This window comes from Oreochromis niloticus, linkage group LG2, assembly GCF_001858045.2.
Source record: "Oreochromis niloticus isolate F11D_XX linkage group LG2, O_niloticus_UMD_NMBU, whole genome shotgun sequence".
NCBI classification, from domain to species: domain Eukaryota; kingdom Metazoa; phylum Chordata; class Actinopteri; order Cichliformes; family Cichlidae; genus Oreochromis; species Oreochromis niloticus.
Genome location: NC_031966.2, coordinates 22371894 through 22396747, shown reverse-complemented (window position 1 = coordinate 22396747; position 24854 = coordinate 22371894). Strand labels below are relative to the sequence as shown.

General features: G+C 41.5%; 2 protein-coding genes across 3 annotated transcripts; both read left to right on the top strand.

The window, feature by feature from the left end:
* The first annotated feature begins 305 nt into the window (after nt 1–305).
* Nucleotides 306–15375, top strand: kdm2ab (lysine (K)-specific demethylase 2Ab). 2 transcript variants are annotated; one of them, XM_013270981.3, is made up of 23 exons: nt 306–523; nt 942–983; nt 3430–3568; nt 3765–3843; nt 3930–3976; nt 4585–4763; nt 4968–5074; nt 5238–5331; nt 6071–6224; nt 6341–6456; nt 7947–8073; nt 8190–8464; nt 8582–8659; nt 8871–9131; nt 9527–9655; nt 9784–9870; nt 10024–10251; nt 10458–10487; nt 10684–11720; nt 12513–12676; nt 13143–13289; nt 13466–13681; nt 13773–15375. In XM_013270981.3, exons 2-23 carry the CDS (start codon nt 948–950, stop codon nt 13952–13954), a joined length of 3912 nt encoding a protein of 1303 aa, XP_013126435.1. In that variant the 5' UTR covers nt 306–523; nt 942–947; the 3' UTR covers nt 13955–15375. The 2 variants fall into 2 exon arrangements, with proteins under 2 accessions (XP_013126435.1, XP_005467652.1); XM_005467595.4 differs by lacking the exon at nt 306–523 and adding an exon at nt 566–755.
* Nucleotides 15376–15475: 100 nt separating this feature from the next.
* Nucleotides 15476–24820, top strand: ankrd13d (ankyrin repeat domain 13 family, member D). The gene is made up of 16 exons (XM_003444584.5): nt 15476–16386; nt 16505–16640; nt 16727–16851; nt 17079–17124; nt 17410–17553; nt 17808–17997; nt 18160–18226; nt 18427–18508; nt 19036–19097; nt 19211–19341; nt 19423–19580; nt 19995–20108; nt 20202–20374; nt 20627–20706; nt 21571–21804; nt 24277–24820. The coding sequence occupies exons 1-16, from the start codon at nt 16303–16305 to the stop codon at nt 24338–24340; spliced, it is 1890 nt and encodes a 629-aa protein (XP_003444632.1). The 5' UTR covers nt 15476–16302; the 3' UTR covers nt 24341–24820.
* Nucleotides 24821–24854: the final 34 nt, after the last annotated feature.

Here is a 24854-nt window from a genome sequence, read left to right as displayed (position 1 = left end):
AGAAAAAGTGTAAAGGCATAAAATCTTCAGATGTAGAGATCCGGTAACAAAAAAATAGACACTTTCTTGTGTCTAATAATATAAAATGCTCTTAATACTAATTTTAATTCTAAAATACTAGCAGCATTTGTTTTATGTAAAATATTAATTTACCGGTGAGCGGTCACACCGGAACAGACAAACTAAACATACTTGTATGTTAACATATGCTAATCTGGTCTAAGTGACACACCCTGTGGCCAATGAGAGCGCCTACATGCTAATTTCTCGGCGCAGTGGAGTAAATAGGGGTGGGTCCTGAGCGTTTTCCTTTTTTTCCGTTTCGTGTGTATGTTTTTTGACTAGCTGGAAATGGCGTCTCTTGGCTTCGAACCGTTCTAACTTTATCGCACAATAATAAACATAACAATATACACAGCTGTTATCCCATAACATGGGGAGGAACTTTACTGGGAGGTTTTGGACGCTCTAGTTGGGAAGCATTACTGTGACCGCTTCGACTAAAAGGAGTTAAATCGCGGAGGTAATGATAAAGAAGCTTACAACTACCGTGTACAGAGGCTAACGATAGCTAGCTAGCGATAGCAGACGACTCAAGAAAGGGCTTGCCAACTGAGCTAGTTTACGCTAGCCGATAAGGCCAGTTAAAAAACGGAAGAAAATGGAGACGGTGGTTCCTGGTATTTGTGTTAAAATGAAGCTGCTCTTATAGGCAGTTATCGTCATAGAATGACGCGAGATGAACGTTTATGTTGGTAATTATATGTGCTGTGCTAACCGTAGCTTGCTGGCTACAGTAACACTGTTGGCTAACGCTAGCAGGGCTATCTGGATGTGAGGGGGTGTGTTTCTGTCCGACTGGGTGTAAAAACAAACTAAAATACTTGGACAGTGGTTGGATATTTCATCTGTGTGACCAGAAACTTTTGTTTCGCTTCCAGAGAATAATGGAGGATTCTCATACACGGTACAGCAAGCGCCTGGTAAGTAACTTCACCCAACTGTTAAATACCCGGAATCGTTGTTTTATGTTAACAAGGCAACTTCTTCGTTTTTAATGTGGGTTTTTAATGGACAATAAGCGATTTAGTGAATGAGAGCTAATGTGTTTTCTTTAGGACGGCCTGCTTTTCTTTTCTCTTTTTTTTTTGGCACATTGTGTTCACGGTAATGGTCCCATTTTTTTGTTTTGTGTGGCACCCTAATGATAATGATAACGGCAGTGAACCTGTGTAAAGGCTCTGGGTTCAGGAAAAGGTCAAGTTCAGTGTTTAAACTGACAGCATTTGTGCTGTGACCCTGTTTCACCCCCTTCCCTGTCGTTGTAAAGCAATAAACTCCAAGCTTACCGTCTGCGGTTTGTACTCAAAACATTACACCAGCTGATTCCTGTTATTACTGGGGCAGAGGCTCAATATTTACTTATATATATTTATGTTATTAAAAAGACTTCTTGCCATGTGTGATTATTATTTTTATTGCACGAAAACCTAATAAAAGCACACGTAAAGTGGTTGCTTAATACTATCTTTATTAATTCTGCTTGCTTCTTTTATTGCTTTATCTGGAAGCTTTGGTAATATTACCTTGGTTTAGTTTAATAATAATAGGGACGGTGTGTCCTTTGAAAATAAGGACCATTATATCTTAAATAATACTACATTTGTGGTGTAGAGATGGGGGTGGGGAGATCTGAGAAGAGTATTCGTGTGCTTCATCCATCTGTCTTGCCAAGCAGTGCTGCATAGGGTGAATGGCAGGAGGGGAGTTAAAGGGGGGCACTGTGTAGCAGATTAACCCCTGCTTTTTGTAATACTGTAATACTGTTTGTTTCCCAGATGAACTGATTTTTGTGTCTGACTGAGTGATGAATTTGGATTGGTTTACATCTATCCAGCTCTTTGCTTAAAGCTTTTATATTGCCAGTTTCAGTTTCTTTCTTTTCTTAAAAAATTGTTGTGGTATAGGTCTAAAGTCCCGTTAAACGCCTATAATAAAATTTAGCTTGATGCCAAAAGGTAATCCAGTTGTTAGTGAGATAATGGTTAAGTATATTGTTGTAATATACAGCTGGTTTTCAGTGGTTTTCCTCTCAAGCAAATTTAATTTATCCAGCTCTCAGTTATTTCTATCCCCATTTTGTCAAACCTAAGTGTGTGTGCCTCCAACCAGATCTCCTCAGCATCAGCTGATTATTATAAATAAGATACCTTTAGTATATGTGATAAAATTTGTGGAAACTAGGCTAAAGTCTAAATTCTTTTTGTTACGTTTTGTATTTTCGAAAAATTTCAAACATTTCTTTCTTTATTTTCTATGAGTATTTAACTCATGGTGTCAAACTGTGTTTGTTCTTTGAGTTATTGTTGTGTAGTAACCATGCACATAGTTAAATACCCACTTGTACCACATTTGTAAACGATTAAGCTTATGATACAAAACTCCACCAGGTTCACAATACACTGTTGATTGATCACAGTCCTCACAGGCTTTATCAATAACCTTTACCAGACCTAGGCCAGTGTGGCTATGCTGACAGGGGTTTCCCCCTCATAACTGAGAGTTTTGCTGGGGTTTTGTGACAAAACGGCACCTTTTTTATTTGCTCTTTATGCATTGGAAACTGTTTGGTAAACTGCAATTTTGGGACCTTGGTTTGAGAGGTTGAGACAGTGAAGTTAAGGTCATGAAGCTGGGAAATACTGGAAAGTCCGGTTGTTCTTCTTGGTGGATGGCTTTTGTGCGTAGCTGTAATTCTTGGTTTGTGTCGCATAATTTATGAAGCCGTACAAATTTTTACCTCAATATAATTTATATTTTTCTGAGTGACAAGCCCACAGAGTACATCTTACTATAATAGATATAGTGTATGTATGTATGTCTGTTCGCTAACTTCTCTTCTATGCGTTAACCAATCTGGATGAAGGTTACTATGTAAACTGCCTAGAGTACCAGGATTATCAACATCTATATAGTGTTTGGAAGTTACTTTTAAAATATTTAAATCCTTAGAAATTATATATATTATCTGTAGTCGCTGATCTCAAAATGAATGGGGACATTAGAGCTACGTTACATGTATGTTGTATTTTAAAAATAAATTTTGCTAAACGGATTTTTGTGCAGTGTCTGTAATTGATTACTTTGTCTTATACAGTGAATATGTAGCTTTCAAATAAGAACTGTAAATATGGTTTTTTTTGTATTGTATTCATTTGTTTGGTGTTTGTGAGCAGGGTTTTTTTTTTTTTGCCATATCAAGATAAAAGGAATAAAATGCTAAATTAACAAACATGTCTATTTTTTTCATTCTGTGAAGTTAAAATTTTATTTAAAGGTCCTGAAATTTTTGTGAAAATAAACCCTGAGCTATTTCTAAGAGTTTGGATGGCACAGACTTGCTAACTGTAAACCTTTCTTTGTCTTCAGCGTACGCGAACACAGCGCCGCTATCAGGACGATGGAATCTCCGATGATGAAATTGAAGGAAAACGAATGTTTGACCTGGATGAAAAGCTGGAATGTGGGAGATTCGGCAGTGACTTGATCAAACACATGGAGGGTGAAGGTGAGACGAGTGTACTGAGATTTCTTTTTTTTTCTTTCTTTCGTTTTTTTTAAACAGAACCTTTTGTGATTATACCTAGAACTCTGTGAGATGAGTTGACGTGTTGTTTTTTTGTAAGAGGCTATCTACAAATCTTGTACCTTGGGGCTTTTTGTTTTGTTTTTGATATGTCTTTTTTTTTTTTTTTTTTTTTTAGAATTCACATTTGAATACATCCAGAGGGAAGGACTCAGGGACCCCATTATCTTCAAGACTACTGATGGCCTTGGCATGCAGTAAGGGACTGATTTCATTAGAAAACTCTTTGCACTGTGTCTTCCACCAAAGAAAAGTAATAGTGAAATTATTACCTCTCTTACAGAATGCCAGATCCTGATTTTAGCGTGAGTGATGTCAAGTTGTTTGTTGGTAAGTTCCTATTTTATCCCCATTCAGAGGAAGCAATTTCTCGGCATTTTATCGGCAAGAAAAATCTAGAGCCATGTCACTATGACACTGCCAGATGGAATCTTAAAATATAATTACACTTTATAATGATATATTTATAATTGTAAAATGTTTTTGCACTGCATTGTTCAATTTAAAAATATTGTTGTTACTAATATCATTGTTATTGTTCTAATCTTTTTTTAAAAATGCCCCTTGATTTGATTTTTTTTTAATTTTTTGCACCCATGGTCTAGAAAATAGTATGGAGTATTTTCCTGGTGATCAGTATAAAGATTGAAATTCTTGTATTGTAACAGCCCCACAGAGCACGGAAGAGTTGATTTTTTAATTTGTGCACTGTTCTGCCCATTGTGGCTCCATAGCGTAGTAGTTGATGGTTATAGTTTTTGTTTTTTGTTTTTTGGGGGGGGGGTTGTTTCAAAACATTTGTGCATGTTGGAAAAAATGGAGGAAAGGTCACAAAATATTCATTATAACTTGGTGAGTTACAATGTAACTTACGATTATTAAGCTGTCAAATTTGGATTTGATTGCAATGATCTCAGTTGACATTAATGTGCTTACAGGTAGTCGACGTATTCTAGATGTTATGGATGTGAACACCCAGAAAGGAATTGAGATGTCGATGGCTCAGTGGCGACGATACTATGAGACGCCACCATCAGAAAGAGAAAAACTCTACAACGTCATCAGTCTAGAGTTCAGTCACACCAGACTGGAAAACCTGGTGAAACGGCCTGCTTCGGTGAGAGTTGGCACAGTTTTCCACATCACGTTTACAGAAACTGTACTTGTTGAAGCAACTGTTTGGGGGGGGGGAAAAAAGAAACGTAACTTCACCTTTAGTTATTGACCAACTGTGATGTGTTAAGCAGAAAGTAGTGCTATTCCTCAGAATAGTCTCGGGATTGGTGCTGAGAATTTAAATGTGTACTTCTGTATTCCACAGGTGGACCTTATTGACTGGGTGGACAACATGTGGCCCCGTCATCTCAAGGAGAGGCAGAGGGACTCCACCAATGCCATCATAGACATGCATTATCCCAAAGTACAGAAGTGAGTAAACGAACAACATTTAACATTTCCTGTGCTGTAGAGAAACCACCATCATGTCCCTCTCCTATATCAATGCAAATGTAAGCTAGCTAATCTGTATGCCTGCTTCTGTTAACATTTAAATCTTGTTTATGATTTTCAATGATGCCTTCATGTCTCTCAGGTACTGTCTCATGAGTGTGCAGGGCTGCTTCACAGATTTCCACATTGACTTTGGAGGCACTTCCGTCTGGTACCACATTCTGAGAGGAGGAAAGGTCAGTCTGAATGTCACACCGCACAAGAACTGTAGATTTAACAAGGTGTCCATCAGAACAGTTGTTAACTTTGGTAGCTTTAACAGACACATTTCAATATCGATGTGGGCTGTTATTGCACAGTTGCAATGCTAACTATGAGGCCCACGTGCAGCAGAGGAGCTATTTGTGCATCTCTGCACTCACAGTGGGTTTCCAGAAGGAGAATTTGTTTCTCACTTTATAGCCTTTACCATTGAGAGAAATTTGGTGTCAGGCATTAAAGGAGAATAAGCAAGATGGAGAAGAAAGGTGTATTTTACTGAAGATGCAAACATTTAGGTTACTGCAAATGATAAGTTGGAGCTATTTCTGAAATGGATACAAGTGTGTAGGAATTCTGAACATAATAGTAAAGGTACATTAGCTAACTTAACAATTGTAGCTTTTGTATTTAAAAAAATCCAGGTAGGCTGCTGTGTTTACAGAGACTCTTTCAGCAGTGTCTATAACAGCTGGGTAAAAAGTTAATCTGGGACAGCCCTTTTCTTCAGTCTTGCTTTCAGAATAAATCAGCGTATGATCTTATGTTATCACACTTCCTGTTAACATGCTGTAAATACGGATGGGGACATTTTTATGAGTGCATGTCAGTTCCTTTAATAAATTAAATTCTTGTTAGCAAACTAGAGGGAAGATCAAATTATTTAGTTGGCATGCATTGCAAATTCTAACTAAGATTTACTTTTCCCCCCTACAGGTGTTCTGGCTGATTCCACCCACACCACAGAACCTGGAGATGTATGAGAACTGGGTTTTATCAGGAAAACAGGGAGACATCTTCTTGGGGGATAAATGCCATGACTGTCAAAGGATAGAGCTCCACCAAGGCAACACCTTCATCATCCCATCAGGTCTGTTCTGTAATAGAGTAATAGCATTAGTACATACAGTTACATACATTGTCTCTATCCTCGTCTATAAGCCTCTCACACATGTAAACAAGCATCCTGTGTTTAACATGGTGTAGGGTGGATCCATGCTGTGTACACACCAGAGGACACATTGGTGTTTGGGGGGAATTTCCTCCACAGCTTTAACATCCCGATGCAGCTCAACATCTACACCATTGAGGATCGCACACGGGTGAGCAGCAGTTAAACAGCTCAGTGTTTAAACGTCTTTATAAATCATTTGAGATTTTAGAGTAATGTAATACATGATTCAGGGCTGTGTGGAAATTATGAGGGGGGGAAAAGACAAGTCTAAAAAAATTTTTTGTACCTTTTCAGGTATTCCCATTGTAGAAATCTGATCCCAGTACTGTCATTTTCTCGAAATTGAAACATGCATCTTTTGGTTCTTGGATATGAATCCAGGGGTTGTAAAGCACTATCCACACAGTTGTAGCCCACTTACAGGGGTACTGCAGGTAATTTAAAAGTCCAAAATGAAAAACTAGGCCTCAAATTGTCTGAGAGATCTTTGTATATATAAAAAATTGGAGATGCTGTGACTTTAACTGGTAGATGAAATCAAAACTAGCTATATAAAATATGAAGTTTATTTTCAGACTATGTCAATTTTCCTTTCCTTTCTTTTCTTAAATTAAGTATAACACAGTTTAGGTATCAGGCTGGGTTAGCCCACACATGCAGGTGTTCAACTTGTATCTTTACTGCTGTGTCTGCAGTGACACCATTTCTTCTATTTATTTCTAAGAAGAAGTGAAAACCACAGCTACCTTGTGACAAATGCTTCTTTTTGTGGTGCCTGACAGTAGTTAAACAAAACAAAAAACATAAAAAATACTTACATTGGTGCAGCTGAGAATTTTAAAAAAGACATTTCATTACTAACAATTTGAAACTATTGTATATGCATTAAAAGCATGTAACTTCCTACATGTTCCTATAAGAACACATGGAATATCAATGTCCCCATCCTGTATGTAGTATGGCTCATATTGTTGTCATCTATTTACATTGATTGTTATACATATGGTTTCTGTTATTTGTAAATGTTGATCTACCTATAATTATAAGCACAAATAGTTTAATTACTACTAAATAAGGGTTAAATATGATTTTGAGCAGTGTTTAAAATGAACCTTTACATGGTTTCTTAAAGAGGAAAGGGCATTATCAACATTTTGTTACAGGTCAAACACTTTAACCTTCTCTTTATAATCAATAATAGGAGTTTTTAATTGTAATAGAAATGGTAACGAAGACAGAAATAATTGAAAAAGCAAGGCAACACTTTAGCTCAAACAAATGAATTGACATGCCCGTTGTTCAACACGACTACTTGGTTGCTTTTATGTCCATCGTGTTTCTTTGGACATTGTATTTACCTGCGTATAAATGGCGTATCTTACAAACCGGCCTCAATCACGCAGGTTCTGCATACAAATATGCAGAAAAAGAAATGGCAGTGTTTTACTTGCTGTGAATATTTGCATCAACCACCATATTGATGTTATTAGTCTTGGTACCCGAGGTAGTTTATGGGCCAAGATTCATAAAGATTGAACCACTAGGGGGGGTTATGGAACAGAAATGCAGACATAAATATATCATTATTATATAAGATTTAACAGTTTTTCCTGGTCTGCTTTTATCAACATCCCCTAGGTGCCAGCAAAGTTCAGGTACCCGTTTTACTATGAGATGTGCTGGTACGTCCTGGAGAGATACCTTTACTGTCTGACCGACATCTCGCACCTCACCCCTGAGTTCAAGAAGTACTCCCTTGGTATAGGTAAGGATAAATGTACTCAGACAAAGACCACTGTGCTCCCCCCATATCCTACAGAACACAAACATTTGTTTATCACTTACTTTAACTTTAAACAGTACATGCTTCCTCTTTTTAAGGCTTAACACCAGCTGACCTCGAAAACAATGCCTACACTGGTAATGGTGCTTCCAATGGAGATGACAGTGATGATGAAAATGAGGATATCAAGATCAAGGAGGAAGATGCTGAAGAAGAAAAACCAATCCAAGTTAGCAAACCCCGGCCCGTGCTGACCCCCTTTGAGCTGGAAGGACTGTGGAACCTTTTAGGAAAACTGGAGGAGCTGCCAAGCCACAAAAAGTGTGTCCCTGAAGGAATTGCAAATGCTGCAGGCCTGCTTGAGGACATGAGGGTTAGTGTCACCAAAGTTCCTTGTGTTGATTAACTTAGAATGTAGTCAATGCTCTACATAAGTATTTAATATATTTAGACCAGATACTCATCTTTCATTTCCATATTTTTTGTCTAGGCTGTTCTGACAGAGTGCGCCGATGACAGCCCTAAGCTAGCCTACACTGGAGAGCCCATTGTCAGATGGCCTGAAAGGGTGAGTAGTGAACTATTTTTCTAAGCTTGCTGGGAGTACATGGGAGAATGCTTCTGTGAACAGATTTGTTTTAGCCTTTTGGACTTGTATTAAAAGATTGCTACATTTTTAACTTTAATAAAAATATATTTTTAATCATCTGCCTGATGTTTGTGGGACTCAATCATAACATGCTTTTTCTACCCCTTGCCTGCTGGTGTTGTGTATGAAGCCATCATGGTACCAGCCTCCCATTCCTCCTCCACCTGTTCTTTACCGTCCTCGCTTGGGTCCCACCCTCCACAAACCTCTGGGTCAGAAGGCCACCAAACGGTCTTCCATCTCCGCCTTGAGACGGAGACGGGTGAGGTGCAAACGCTGTGCTGCCTGCTGCAGAAAGGAGTGTGGCAATTGCCAGTACTGCCATGACATGAGGAAGTTCGGTGGACCTGGACGCATGAAGAAGAGCTGCATCATGCGACAGTGTCTAGCAGTAAGATTTCATACCCATCCTTGTATTTATATACGCTGAACCAAATGATGCTGTGCACCTATAAATGCATGCAGAAGAAACACTGAAAACTGTTAAAACATACTTTTTAATGAAGCTTCTTACTCTAAAGCGTTTTGACAAACTGAACTGGAGAATCATTGTAAAGTTTTGATTATACTCAGTTGCTGAAGACCCGACAGCTAAGTTAAAAAAAAAAAAACAACAAAAAAAACGGGCAGATGTGTTTGGGACCCTCTCACTTACAATCTAATGCCAAAAGTTACATCACTCTGACCCTTGCCGACTCATAGACACTGAAAGTATAATCAAGGCTTAACAAATGTCCTGTCAGCATTATATGTAAAATTTCGGGCTTTATTTTGTCCACCACCTAGCCTGCCTTACCGAACACAGCACGATGTGCCATATGTGGAGAGGGGGAGTCGGATGAAGCGAATCCAAGCACTCACACCCTCATGGAGTGCTCTGTGTGTTCACAAATCGCCCATCGACAATGCATTAAGGTGCGTCTGCTTCTGATCTTGTGTAGGGTGTAAATTAAGCACATTACACAGTTATTGCATTGATGCTTTTTGCATTTGTGATCAGGTTTTGTAGTTTCCAATTCAAACATTTACCTGTTGCGTTTCAGGAACCTGGTGAGGGGAAGATCAATAAGGACTTACCGAGCTGTTGGGAGTGTCCCAAATGTTACCAAGGAAAAGATTCAGCATCAGAGGTGCTTACATGTATTTCTTACATTTACTTTGATTCCTTATTGCTTTAGCTGGTTCGTTCTTTCGGACATGGTTTTTCCTTTGTTTATCAGCCACTTCCTGTTGCCTTATAGTTGATGTTGATACACAAATTAATAATGACACTCCCACATCAGTCTTCCAGCGATGAGGAAAGTGAAGAGGAGTCAGAAGGCTCAACCTCCTTGCCACAGTCCAAACTTTCATACAGGGAAGGAATTGGTGTCGGTGAAGAGGCGGGTCCAGCGAAACGTAGCAGACCCCAAGGCCGGCCAACAGCACCACCGCCTTCTCAGAAACTGCTACTACAGCATCAACAGAGCCGCAAACGAGCAACTGAGCTTCAGCTCAGATATAAAAAGAGGGTAAGCTGGGGATACTTAAGTTTGTTTCACATTGATTTGGATTTATTTTAGTTGCTGCTGATTTTGGGTTTTTTTTTTTTTTTCAACTGAAACACCTGTTTAGAGAAACTCTCTCTGACTTAAAATGCTAATCTAACACTTTATCTATTCATAGATTAGTTTTTTCTGTAGCTGATACTTCCCTACATCTTTTCTTTTTATTGCAGCTGAAACTGGATCAGGCCAAAATGTTAACAGTAAGTGGTGCACTTATTTCTGCAGTTATTCTGTATTGCATTTGAAACTGTTGCAGTTGTGAAGTATTTTATCAACTCTTCATTGTTTTATATCTGCAGCTAAATGACACAATTCTGCACAACCTTTTTCTAGCATTGGATTTGGTGTCTGAAACATATCATGTCTTATTGTTCTTTGCCTTTTCCCTCTAAACAGAAATCGTCGTCTTTAGCTCATTCCTCGAGGCTGCTGGGCTCCAGGGTGCTGCCTCGTCTGCGCTCTCCAGCGAGCAGACTACCTCAAGGGAGAGGTCAGGGTTCCACCTGGGCGAATGGGTCCTCTTACCACAGCAATCCAGTAGGGACCGAGTCCTTTGAGCAGCAGCAGCCTTCCCATGGTTTAGTGCTTGGACCCAAAGGAGAGCCCCGCAGGGGGAGAGGACGAGGTGTGAGGCTGCGGGGAGGAGGGGCAGGAAAAGGCATCAGAGGTGGTCAGAGCCACGCAGATTTGGAAGAGGACAGTGAGGACAGCAGCAGCAGCAGCACCAACAGCAGCAGCAGTGACGACGACGAAGAAGAGGAGAGTGGGCAGAACAGCGGGAGGGGAGGTGATAAAGAGAACCAGCCACAGTTGAGGCGAGAAGGACAGGCAGCCAAAGAAAGAGAAGAGGACGGGTTTGAGATGGCCAACCAAAATGGAGCAGATGAGGATGAAGAGGAGGAGATGGAGCAGGAAAGTCGAACAGGGGACAGAGATGCAACATATCTTAATAAAGTCACACTCCAAAGGCCAACCAGAGCCAAACAGGACCCGTCAGCTATTGTCCCCAAATTAGAGGCTGTGGCCCCTCACACTGCCACTTCCACAGTACACAGCCAGCCCAGAGCCCTCCTCAGACCCCCCATTAGAAATCGCAGCCCTGATCAGCACTCAAATAGGCACACACCACCGCAGACTCGCAGTGGACACACTGGCACTCGCACTTCCCACTCAGAGAGACTTGAGGCCTCAAAAAGAATGAGACTGAGCAGGCCAGCCAAACTGAACAATGGAGCTTCCTCCTCTTCATCTTCTGAGCTTCCCCATCTCCGCGTCCCTCTGTCTGCCCTGCAGGAAGGAGGGGGCGAAGCAGAAAGGGGGAGTGTCGGGAATAACCCAAGTTGTGAGAGAGAGGTGTGGGTGTCTGTCTTCCGCTACTTAAATCGTGCAGATCTCTGCGTCTGCATGGCAGTCTGCAAGAACTGGTACAAATGGTAAGACCTCTTCCCTGAAACTTCACGAACACATCTCCTTAAAGGGTTTTTTGTTTCGCTACACTTATAAAAAGGAAAGTAAAACATACGCGTTCAGGCCCATTCTACCTCATTTAAATGACAAATCACTGACGTTACTTGTGCCGGCTACAAATGATGGCTTGTTCTCTGGTTAATGTGGCCTCTATAGCTGGTCTCTGCATTAAGATAAGATAAGATAAGATAAGATAAGATAAGATAAGATAAGATGACCTTTATTAGTCCCACAGGTGGGAAATTTGTTTTGTTACAGCAAAAGTGCATTCAGATAAAGAGAAGCTTCACAGTTTTAAGAGAGCTTTACAAACCCTACTGGACTTTTGGTTTTTGTACTTCAGCAAAGTGATGACTGTTACCTGGCTGATCACCTCAGGATCTCAGCATTTTTATCTGATATTTATGATAATTCTGAATCTGGACCTTTCTTTAAGTTGTTAAATTATGCCAAACTACAGCTTTGAATCACACGTTCGAGGTATGTTTAACTGGGGCTGTCTTGTGGGTCATCTCTATTTCATGTTGTAGAGGCAGGATAATTTTGCTTTTACTTCTTTTTAAATGTTAAAAAGATTTTAGTGAGATTCAGTTGGATTTCAGTCTTTAAAATCAATTCAGACCACTTTGATTTGTATTTGTTAAAAGGCCCAGCGAGCCCTATTGAAAGCCTAAAAGATGGTTTATTTAGACTGTATCGCTGACCCATATATCTACAAATGTCGGATATGTTCTTTATGTATCTCTTTTTGTCTGTAGGTGTTTAGACAAGCGGCTCTGGGCGCGGATTGACCTAAGCATCAAGCGCACGGTTACTCCTCAGGCCTTGACGGGCATCATAAAGAGACAGCCGGTCACACTCAACCTCTCCTGGACCAACATCTCTAAAAAACAGCTCAGCTGGCTCATTGACCGCCTGCCTGGTACACACTCAAGTTTTCTTCCAGGATTATTGAATTCTAAAAGGGACAATGTAGATTTATTAACAATATTAACACATAAGGCGATCGTGGCTTAAGAGTTGGGAGTTCGCCTTGTAATCGGAAGGTTGCCGGTTCGAGCCCCGGCTTGGACAGTCTTGGTCGTTGTGTCGTTGGGCAAGACACTTCACCCGTTGCCTACTGGTGGTGGTCAGAGGGCCCGGTGGCGCCAGTGTCCGGCAGCCTTGCCTCTGTCAGTGCGCCCCAGGGTGGCTGTGGCTACAATGTAGCTTGCCATCAGTGTGTGAGTGTGTGTGCAAATGGGTGGATGACTGGTTGTGTAAAGCGCTTTGGGGTCCTTAGGGACTAGTAAAGCGCTATACAAATACAGGCCATTTACCATAAAAGGGGGACTCAATTTTTAGATTGTATGACATTAAACACTATTTAAATCTTATCCATTTTACAGGGCTGAAGGATCTGATGCTGGCAGGCTGTTCCTGGTCCTCTGTTTCAGCTCTGTGCTCCTCTGGTTGCCCTCTCCTCCGTTCACTCGATCTGCGATATGCGGATGCCGTCAAAGATGCTCAGATCAGGGATCTAGTCACTCCCCCAGGTAAGGAAAGGGTAGCCTCAGAGGGTACAAACTGATCATAAGATGTGCATTATCTAGTAATAGATTTGGTATAGTTTCCTTTCCCTTCCTTTTTCTTTCTTTTCGTTTTACTTTCTCCCTTTCCTTTACCAAATTTACAGAATGTCTCTGCTTGTTTTCTTTCATCTCTGGTCCAGGCTGTGACAATCGAAGTCAGTTGCGGTCCATGCAGTGTTTGCGGCTAGCAGGTTTGGACATTAGCGACTCCACTCTGCGTCTGGTGATCCGCCACATGCCCCATTTAACAAAACTGGATCTGTCCCACTGCAACAGTCTCACCGACCACTCCATCAATCTGCTGACTGCAGTGGGTTCGTCCACGCGAAACACACTCACAGAACTCAACCTGGGAGGTAGGAAACTGTTGGGAAGTAAATAGACTGGACAGCATTTCTGGGAAGTTTTATTCAACTGGAGATAAATGTTTTCACTTTTCTTTTCCAGGCTGCAGTAAACTGACAGATACGTGTCTAAAGTATCTCCGCCGCCTCTCTTGCATCATGCTGCTTGACCTACGAGGCTGTAAAGGCGTCTCCCGCAAGGCCTGTGAGGCGTTCATCTCTGAGCTGTCGGTCAACACACTCTACTGCCTATCGGACGAAAAACTGATCCAGCGGATATCCTAAGCGGCTCGCCTTCTCTCGCTGCAGACGTGATTTGGGATGCAAAAGCGGAGGGAGTGGATCCTGATGTGAATCTATGCGACACAAAAGACAGAGAGAGGCAGGGAAGCTCAAGCACCTGTGCCACGTAAAGGAAGGGTGGGGTCTAAACTGGGAGGGCTCGCTTGACTGGTGTTGTTGGGAGGGGGGGCAAATGGCATGTCACAGCTGGAACAATGCTTCTTTTCAGTATATTTTATTTTGCCATGTACTTAAAAAGGAAAAAAAGGACTCAGGAGCTATTTTGCTGTTCTTTTGGGACTTCATGGTGAGTGGAGAAGACATCATTTTTTTTTTTTTTTTTTTTAAATTGCCGTAAGTGGGAAAATGCAGGCAATTAAAAGCTGTATTAGACTATACATCCTGTGGATATCAAAGTCATCAACTCGTCTTTGGACAGAGCCAGTCATGACTGTCATCACAAGCTTTCTGCCTTGAGAAAAATAAGCAGAGACTTTGAGTTTCATCCGCAGAACAAACATGCATTGTTTTGTTGGACTTAACTGATTTCAGCTACTTTTGGGTGCTTCAAGCATATTAATATCTTTTTCTGTTCAGTTGTTTGATGACTTACGCTTCATGCACAACAGCTATGCTTTGATACTTAAAAAACAAACAAACAAAAAAAAGTAAACTAAAGGTGAAAGGACTTCGATGTCAGACTTGGGAAACGTGAGCTACAGGAATGACCTATGTTTACCAGATGTTTATTCAGCTTTGTAAGTCACTGGGTGCGACATAAGTCCAGTTGTATGGTGTACATGGATGGTAAGTGTGTAAGAAAGTTAAAAGTGTGAGTAGGCAATCAACATGGCAACAAGACCTCACCCCAACAAAAGGGCAGGTTGCATTAAGTGTAGGGGACGAGCCAAGGATAAGGTGTCAGATAAATGGTGCATTTTCAAACGTTAGACTTCAGGTGCTATAATTTCCAAACTCCTTTTGCTTTGTTTTTGTACAGAGACAACATTTAGAGCAAAACTATTCTAGATGAAACCGCTCCCCACCTGTCTTTGATACACTCGTTTTGCTTTCATTTACAAATAAAAAGAGAGGAAAAAATGTGACCATCTACTTTTCACATGACTTTGTCAGATTCAGTGTAGAGATGTTTTAAGGAGGTGGGGGCTCTGCTCATTTCTTTGTTCCCTTTTAGTGTTATGGCTCTATATCAAAGGTCTCCTCCCAGACTGCTCCTCCTGGCCATATCCCTTAAAAATGAATATAAGAATATAAATGTATACTTTTGTGTAAATGTGTTTTTCCTCTTTTAGATTATCAAAACGGGGAACCTGTAGCATTGTAATTATTTTCAGAAGCCTTTTTCACTTTATGTTATTTGTGTTATTTTTCAAGAAAAAAAAATAAAAGAATGATAAACAATGGCTTTCGTGATTTCTGTTTAGCTGAAAGTGGGGAAGATGCACTGCAATTACATCACTAGTATTTTCCTGTTTATACCATCCATCCACTCCTCGGTGGCTCCACCCAGCATCTCTCAATAACCTGGAAATAAAGCGACGCCTAGATAAATAAATAATAAAGAAAGAAAACTGCCGCTGCGGCTGTAAATACACTGGAATATATGTACCGGATCGCAGCAGACTGACAGATGTGATCAGCTTTATTAGGCGTTTGCTTGGCAGGACACTAGTGCTGTCCGGCATGAACTGTCACCAGCATCATCTCGGATGCCCCAACTCGAGGGACCTGGATGTGAAAGCGGAGTAAAGGCCGTGTCTTGTGTTATTTAGACAGCCCTGCGATAAGAAAGGGGGGAATGGTTGCAGTAGCAGCAGCAGCAGCGGGGGAGAAGCTAGCTAACTCCATCAGCCGGCAATTTCACCCGCTATTTTACTACTTTAAGGACACTGTGGAAAAGATGAGCGGACACTGAGGCGCATTTTCGGCTGTCTTCAGTTACGAATAATGGAACACGGGCGCCAAAAGGAGCGAGAAATGACGTTATTAGCCAGTTAGCTAACATTAGCCCAGCTAGCTGCTAGTTAACGTTAACTACAACAAATTAGTGGGCTGAGTTAGCTAGGCTAACTCAGCCCACTAATTTCCATAGGCAGGTACAGTAGTCGTTTTGTTGCTGACTAACGCTAGCGACTTGTGTGCATTTAGTGAGTGGAAGGGTTTTTTCCTCCTTGGTGACACACCTCTTGCATTCAGAGTTTACAATTCCCTGCTGTAAACGAGGCTAGCTAGCTAAGCAGCGGTGCCGATCAGCGCAGCACCCGTCTGCTGTGGTGTCGCTGCAGAAGTCGTAGCTTTCCTGCTGATTAACTCTCAAACGGTCGTCAAACATGGCTCAAGAAGCGTTTCCTTTGCATTATCTGGTTTGGAACAATCAGTACCTGGAGCTGGATCGAGAGCTACAGAAGAAAGAGGTAAGACGGGTGTCTTTGATTTTGTTTTTTGGAGCTGGTGATAGATGATGGGGTTTTTTTTGGCATGTCGAACTGCATTGCGCTCATGCTGCTGCTGCTTGTGTGTTTGGTTTTGCAGCAGGATCTGGAGCGCTTGGATCCGAGAGGGCGCACCCCGCTGGAGCTTGCTGTGTGTCTGGGCCACCTGGAGTCAACCCGGGTGCTGCTCAGGCACTCTGCAGACCCTACACATTGTAACGCACAGGGCTGGACCAGTGAGTGCTCTGCTGCTTCTCTGTTTCCTTCCCTCAGGCAACAGAGGGAAAGAGAAACATCCTCTGTAAATAAATGTATGTTTCAGTCTTGCAGGAGGCAGTGAGCACCGGGGACCCTGAGCTTGTACAGCTGGTGCTTCAGTACAGAGACTTCAAGCGTGCCACTGAGAGACTGGCGGGCATTCCCGAGCTGCTCAGCAAACTAAGACAGGTAGATCCATCTGGTTGCACAAAAGTAATCTCTTTGGTTTTACACCTGACCCATTGAACTGAGACAACCTTCATCAATTCCTCGATGCCTGATTGAAGATTGATGGGGAAAAGTTTAAGTCTGATGTGTCAGTGTATGTTTTTAGCAGCTCTTGAGCTGTATTGAATCTGAAAGCACAAATGTAAGAAGACTTGAGAAGATTTAAGAGTGTCTTCTGTGTCTTCCAGGCACGGGACTTTTATGTGGAGATGAAGTGGGAGTTCACCAGTTGGGGTGAGTGTGGCTCATTAATGCATATCCACAGAGGTCAGTTTCAGCACCACAAGCAGCTGGACAGCTCCCACAACAGCAGCAAACAGATGTTGTTCAGCAGATTAAAATTAGAGTATCACTACCAACCAGATTATAGCATATATGATTCGCTCATTGATAGTTAATAAAGTCATACAGAAATTGTCAGCTGTATAGTCAGCCAGTTTTTTATTCATTAGGTATTCAAATTGTTTCTAGTGCTACTTCACTGTAACTGCATCTCATCTTCTTCAACTTCCATCTCAGTGCCCTTGGTGTCAAAAGTGTGCCCCAGTGATGTCTACCGGGTGTGGAAGAGTGGCTCTTGCCTCCGTGTGGACACCACACTCCTGGGTTTCGAACACATGACTTGGCTGAAAGGACGACGCAGCTATATCTTCAAGGGTGGAGGTATGCGCTTTTTGCACCTGAGGCCACAATAGCATGCAAGCCTTTTAACTTAGAAGCTAACATAGATAGATTCTGAGCTGATGTAGGCCATCCCCGAAAGACTAAAAAGCAATTCTGTTCTTCTAGCTTTGTGATGGCTTTCATTCTGTCAGAATTATTGTCATTTTCCTCTTGCACCTGTATCTTAATTGAGTTTTGTATGCCCCCTGATTACTCAGCCTAGCTGTTTGTGCTATCTGTCCGTCTCTTCTCAGATGACGGGGCAGTGGTCATGGAGGTGGACCATGAGAAGCAGGTCGTGTACACAGAGCCGCTCGTGTTGTCCCCTCGTGATGCGCCTTCGCTCCTGGCAGCAATGCAGCCGTCTCAAGAGAACACAGCCCAGAGACTCACATCACCTATTGTCTCCACGCACCTCAACACTCGCAATATTGCATTTGAGCGGTAACATACTGTATACATAAACGCAGAATTCTTAAATTATTTCCACACATCTCATTCGTCATGTTTCTGTGCATAAACTCCGAGTGCATCCTCGCAATTAATCATGCAGAAATATATATTATATTAGCACGATGAGCACTTAATTTGTCATTGTGTGTTTAGGAACAAGTCTGGAATCTGGGGCTGGCGTTCTGAGAAGAGCGAGGTCGTCAGTGGGTATGAAGCTAAGGTAAGTGCGAGTGAGCCCATTTAGTTTTAGATGTATTTAATTATTTATTTCAAACTGTGCTTTTGAATTTAGACAGACAGAGACTTGTACTCCTCACTGTACACCCCTGTTTTATGGTTATTAAAAATATAAAAAATGTTTTTGTAAAAGCAAACAAAAATGCTCACGGGTGCTTTTCCTTTGTGCGTTGTTGTGTAAAGGTTTACAGCGCTACCAATGTGGAGCTGGTGACTCGTTCAAGGACAGAACATCTGTCAGACCAGGACAAGTCGAGAAGCAAAGGTAACAACGGATACACACAGATACACCTCATAACTGAGGTGTGTATCTTGGACAGATCATGGAGACTGAGAAATGTGACCTTGGATTTTTCACCAATTTATTGTATTGAAATGTTGATTGTATTAGAAAATTAGCTCTTCATGGATACTTTCCTTAAAGTGGACTTATTATGCTTTTACTTGTTTCTGGTCATATGTACACTGCTACAAGTGTGAATGTTCATGTTAAACATGGTCAAGGTTTTAAATAATAAGTATGAGTAATCCCTCTGAGACTGAAAGCGAAGCATCTAACTGCTCAGAATGCTCCATGTCAGATAGATCATCAGTCTATAGGCACAGTAAAAGATAAATAAGGACTATTTTGAACTATGGATCTTGCACAGCTGCTCTAATAATGTGCTGGAATAAAAATACGGGCTGGAAATTTAAAGTCCACTTTAAACAGACCACACAGAGTAAATTTAATGGATTTTTGGAGCACTTTTATAGTGATCTCTTTTTATTCCTGTTCGTCTTCCTACTCAGGCTCAAAGACTCCTCTGCAGTCTTTCCTGGGGATTGCTGAACAGCACACAGCTCACAATGGGGTAAGTCTCCACAGCGCCCGTGCATTAACATCTACACACACACCACCTACACTGCTTTCAGCTTCCTTTAATGAACACTGTTACTTACTGCTCTCTTTCCATATTTCTCTTAGAGCAACGTGTCCCAGTGCGCCAGTCCTCACAACCCCACAGCCATCACAGCTGAGGAATACTTCAACCCGGAGTTCAACTTGAACGGCCGCGACATTGGACGTCCCATCGAGCTTACCAGCAAAGTCCAGAGGTAAGATACACAAAGCAAATCCATGCACAGATGTTCATCACCACCCTTATTTCTCTTTTTGTTGTGCTGCCCCCATTCTAGGTTTAAAGCAACGCTGTGGTTGAGCGAGACTCACCCTCTGTCCCTGGCCGAGCAAGTGACACCCATCATAGACCTCATGGCCATTTCGAACGCCCACTTTGCCAAGCTGCGTGACTTCATCACCCTCCGCCTACCACCAGGTTTCCCTGTCAAGATAGGTGAGTGTGGTTAGATATATGTTGTTAGTGGCACTATTTGAATGAGACTATTTTGCCAACTTGGCATCATCTCACGGTAGTTCTTTTGCAATACCAAGAGCAAACACCTGTATAAATGAAAGAGGAGAGAGCAAAGACTTTAGTTTCTATGTTCACCAGGGTGTAAAAATCACATGTCATCGGTCAAAACTGGTTAAATCCAAATGGCAGCTGTCTTGTTTAGGGTGTGCAACCCTAGCTTAAATGAAGTATATAATTAAATAATGAATATATTAAAGATCCCAGAAATGCAAGTCACCTCTGCGCCTCCAGTCACCTTTTGTGGGTTTTGAAGGATTTTTATTTATGTTTTTGTTTAAGTCCTTGTTGGCCACCACATCTCATGTCTGACTGAACTCTCCGTCTGCCTTTCAGAGATTCCTCTGTTTCATGTGTTGAACGCCAGAGTGACGTTCAGCAACCTATGCGGCTGTGACGAGCCGGTCAGTTCTGTGACGGTTCACAAACCAGAGAGCCCCGGAGAAGCTGGTAGCTACTGACCTAACATTTAGTGGTACCTGATACCTTTACGCGACTTTAAATTGACCTGTAATCATTATCATGTACCTTCTCATATCACAGGTCAGGCCACTCCTCCCTTCCACTGTGAGGTGGACCCCTCAGTGTTTGAGCCCCCTCCCGACTACACCACTCTCGGTCCGGGCCGCAGCGAGCCAATGAGGGACGAGGATGACAACCTGCTGCAGTTCGCCATTCAGCAGAGTCTGCTGGACGCCGGCACTGAGAGCGACCAGGTCAGAACAAATCCCCTTCTGGGTCACAGAGCCTTGTTCTTCTTTTCCTTTCAAGACTTTTCTGTTTTTTTAGTAATTTGTCCTTCTCATGTGACATTTTTGAAAAACACCGGTCTTTGGTGATAATACTGTTACAGTGTTTTTATCATCTCAAATTCATTCCACTGTGAATCATTGAAAAGCTCAGCACAGCCTCTGTGTAGGTTGTCCTTAAATCTAAAGCCAAGTGTAACACTTGTGTCCGGTTTTCAGGTGACCATCTGGGAGGCCCTCACCAACAGCCGCCCGGTGCCGCAGTCTCCCCTGTACGAGGAAGACTCTCAGCTGGAGAGGTGAGCTTATCCTCAGGCTTTACCCATCTTCTTTTCTTGAGCTGGGCATGTCCTTAATAATTACTTGAAACATTCTGAGATGGGGCACAACACGCCTAAGGACTATTTCCAGCAGATTGTCGTGTTTGATAAAGAGGAGCATAAACCTGGCAGCTGAGTCACTCATCTATGCAACACATGTTAATGACTGGTCCGTGGACTGTTGGCTGGACATTCTGACATTTTTTTGTTCTGCAAATGAAATGATGAGACTAAACGTCTGCTATCACAGTCGGTCTGTCTAAATCGTATGCAACACAGATCAGCGACCAGGCCCAGCTTTAGTTCACGGACACTTTCACACTGCTCACACTAGGTGAAGGTTTTACGCCTGAATGAAAGAGTCAGAAAACAGTCAGAGATATGAGGACATGCAGGTAGATATCCTCCATATGTTTTCTCTGGTATTAAACTTTAATACTTACACTTTAACCTCTGCAACCAAATTTAACAGGTTCTTCTTTCTTGCCAGTGCTCCGCCTCTTCACTATGGAAACAAATGGCACTGATCATATACTTTTCACTCACTTTTTGAAATGTCTGGTTAAAAGGTTTTGACCTTACATACTCTATTGTGGTTGTTACTGTAAAGAAAAATCAGGACGTTTTTAACTTATCTTCCTTGTTGTTATGCAGGGAAATCCCTGGCTTGTAAAGTAACTTAATTACACATTTCTAAATAGAGTTCAGTGATGAGCTTTTTCTTCCCACGTTCTCCTGAGAGCACCAGCTTAAATTTATCCTGTAATGAAGCACAGCTTGAAAAGTCTCCCGTTAAGAGACCCGTCGTTATTTAACGGTATCCTCATTTCTCTCCCGTCTCAGGGCGATCCAGGAGTCTCTGTCCATCTCACTGGCCAGCAGAGAGGGAGAGGAGATGGCCGACCCCAGCCAGCCCTCTTCTGTCTCTCCGTTGGACCCCACCGCCAACTCCCCCCTCTCCTACAGCACAGTGACCGATCCGCGCTTATCCGCACACTACGGCGTGGCGACCAGCTTCGACGAGCAGCTGCGGATTGCCATGGAGCTGTCGTGCAGGGAGCAGGAGGAGATGGACAGGTGGGAGTGGAGACGAGATGGATGAGGAAATGAGTCATTTCTGAAATTGTGGGTTTATACGACCTATAATTGTTAGACAGAAGGAAGAAACCACAACAAACAAAAAAAACCCCGTCACACCTGCTAGAATTTGTAGAGCATACAAAGCATTAGTCATCTTTTTTATTTTTGTTTTAATTTAATGGAGTGTGCACGCAGAGAGTGCCGCCCTCTGCTCTTTCATCTCAAACTCATATTTTGGCAGCATGGTGTGACAAACAACAACTGCGACACTTTGGGGTGTCAAAAATCTCCCAAAAAACAAATGATGCTGACAAATTATTCCCTGCTTAGGGAAGCATTTGGATTCAGATGGATTCATCCATTCATCTAATCACTCTTTTTCATAACCACGTATCTAATTCAGGGTTACCCATCTGTCACTGGGCTAGAGGCGGGGGACACCGCGGACAAGTTTCCTTGCTCTCACGTGGCTGGAAACATTAAAAATGTTTTAAGCTTGAAAAATAAAATATGAAAAAAAGGAGAGGAAGATAATGAGGGATAAAATACTGCTTGTCAACAGCCCATTAATGCTACCCAGCGCTATCATAGCCAAATAGCAAAGTAGTTTATCTGATGTGTATTATAACTATATCAGCCTTCAGCTGTAGCGGTCTAATTATTTCTGGTGTTAATGGCAGCTCATAGTTCAGCTGCTGTTAAAGAGGCTCGATTGAACCTGCAAACTATTAGCTGTACAGGCAGTTTAAAAGTGTCTTTATGAAGCACGAGGGCTTTCATCAGATGTTAAATGCCCAAAGTGAAAGGTTCAGTCCACTGAACGAGCAAAACAGTGGAGGGCTGTGGGGGGTCACTTCTCATTCTGCAGTCTTGTGAACTTCTACGGACACAATTTTATAAAATAAAGGTGAAAATTAAAAAATTCTGACCCAGGTTAGGACTCACGACGACTCAGACTGGTGTATTGTTTTCAGACGGTCATCTCTGCCAGGTTAATGCACATTTAGCAGTGAGTTACTCTTCCATCCTCCTTTGTGTCAGATGGTAATGAGCTGTAAATTCAGTGTGATGTCATGCTGCTTTTGGTCCCTTTTGTTTGGGAGGTAACCTGATTAAATATGCACGTGTCACCTGTTCAACGAAAAATTCATTTTCATTAGTCAATTTCTTGATTTTCATAATTCATGTGCACTTCAGCAAGAACTGTGCAGTTTTCTTAGATTGATTCAGAAGGTTGGAGAAACATCTTTTAGTAGCAATAACTTGCACTAATTGTTTTCTTCATCAGTCTCTCATATCACGCTTCTTTACAACATTGCTTCAGTTTATCGAGGTTCACAGGGTTTCTCTTAATGTCCCATCACAGCATTTCAATCAGGTTGAGTCAGCCATTCTGTTGTAGATTTTCTGTCCTGGTACGTGACCCACTTCTGGCCAAGCTTTAGCTGTCGGACAGATGGCCTCACATTTGACTCTAGAATAGAGTCAAATGTGATACAGAGGAGTTCACAGTCCACTCAATGACTATAAGGTGCCCAGTCCCCGTGACTGCAAAACAAGCCCAAATCATCACCCCTCGTCTGTCCAAAGGACATTGTTCCAAAGGTCTTGTGCTTTGTTCAAATGCAGCTTTGCAAACCCAAGCTGTACTGCCATGTGCTTTTTAGAGAGAGAGGAGGCTTTCTTCTGTCAGTCCTTCCAAACAAGCCACATTTGTTCCATCTTTTGGTGTGTTGGTGTTGTTCCTGCATCATCAATACTAATGTTGCTCCAGGATCAGCATCTCAACTGGCCAGGGAGCATTCAGTTAGCATTAGCCAAGAAGTTAATGCTTTTAAAACATGAGTAACCTAAATTTGGCCAATGGCAAACCTAAGTTGATAATATGTTCTTGTGTACAAACTGATTAAAGAAAAGAGTTAAAATGTTTACCGTTTGTTCAAGAAGAAAATTTAATATAAACAAACCCCCCACTCCCACATTGCAAGGCTATGACATCACAACAATGTGCTTGATCGCTTTAAAGCCAAATCATATTTGTTAAGTGAGTTTTTGAGATTACATCACAAGTGTGATCTCCCTCCCCTAACTCCACCCCCTGAAAAAAAAGGTAAGTTGCAGGAGACATTTTTACGGAATAAATTGCAAAAAATAATATAAAATATGATGCTCATATATGCAAATTAATATTTCATTTTTAAAAATTTCATCAGAAGATTCACCAAATACTCAATTGTTAAAAAATTGGAATTTTCTGAAAATTATTTTGTGATTAAGATGATGCAGGAACACCAACACGGGGATATCAAATACACCACTTTAGATTTAACACTACTTTAACACACTATCTAATTACACTGATAACACGATCCGAACAGCCTTTCAGATGCCTTAAATCTGAGAACAAAGTCATCTTAAAGTGATGATACTGTCATTGTTCTGACAGATAAACTTCTTATTTTGCTACAGGAAGCGTAAAGAGGAGGAGGAGGAGCTCGAGAGGATCCTGCAGCTGTCACTCACCGAAAAGTAATGTAACACCGACAAGGGCAGGCGGAGGCAGGTCTACATTAGGGAACAATCATCTTATTTATTCTGTTTTATTTTTTAAATCCTGAGATGTTAACTTATTACAGATATTTTATTTGTCTTTCTCACACGAAGGCTGCTACAACAGAGTGTAAAGGACCTGAATATAAGAAATGTGAAACAGGAAGAGACCGTTAATCTTAAAAAACAACAAGAAATAAACACTATAGTCAAGGAGGAGACGAAAAGGGAGAGAGTGTTTGGTTTTCTTTTTTATTGAATATTTTTCACAGTCTTGCTGTCTTTACTGAGTAATGAATGATCCTTAAACTTTAAACCTATAACATGATCCACAATAAAGATAAAAAATAAAATAAAAAAAGTGCAATCTCAATGGAATAACTTATAAAACTATAACATTTCAAAAGTTTATGTTGGCTTACTCCTGTGTGTGAAAAATAAAAAAAATAACAATGATCCTGAATTGTGTCTGTGTTGTTGCTTTTTTTATTTATTAA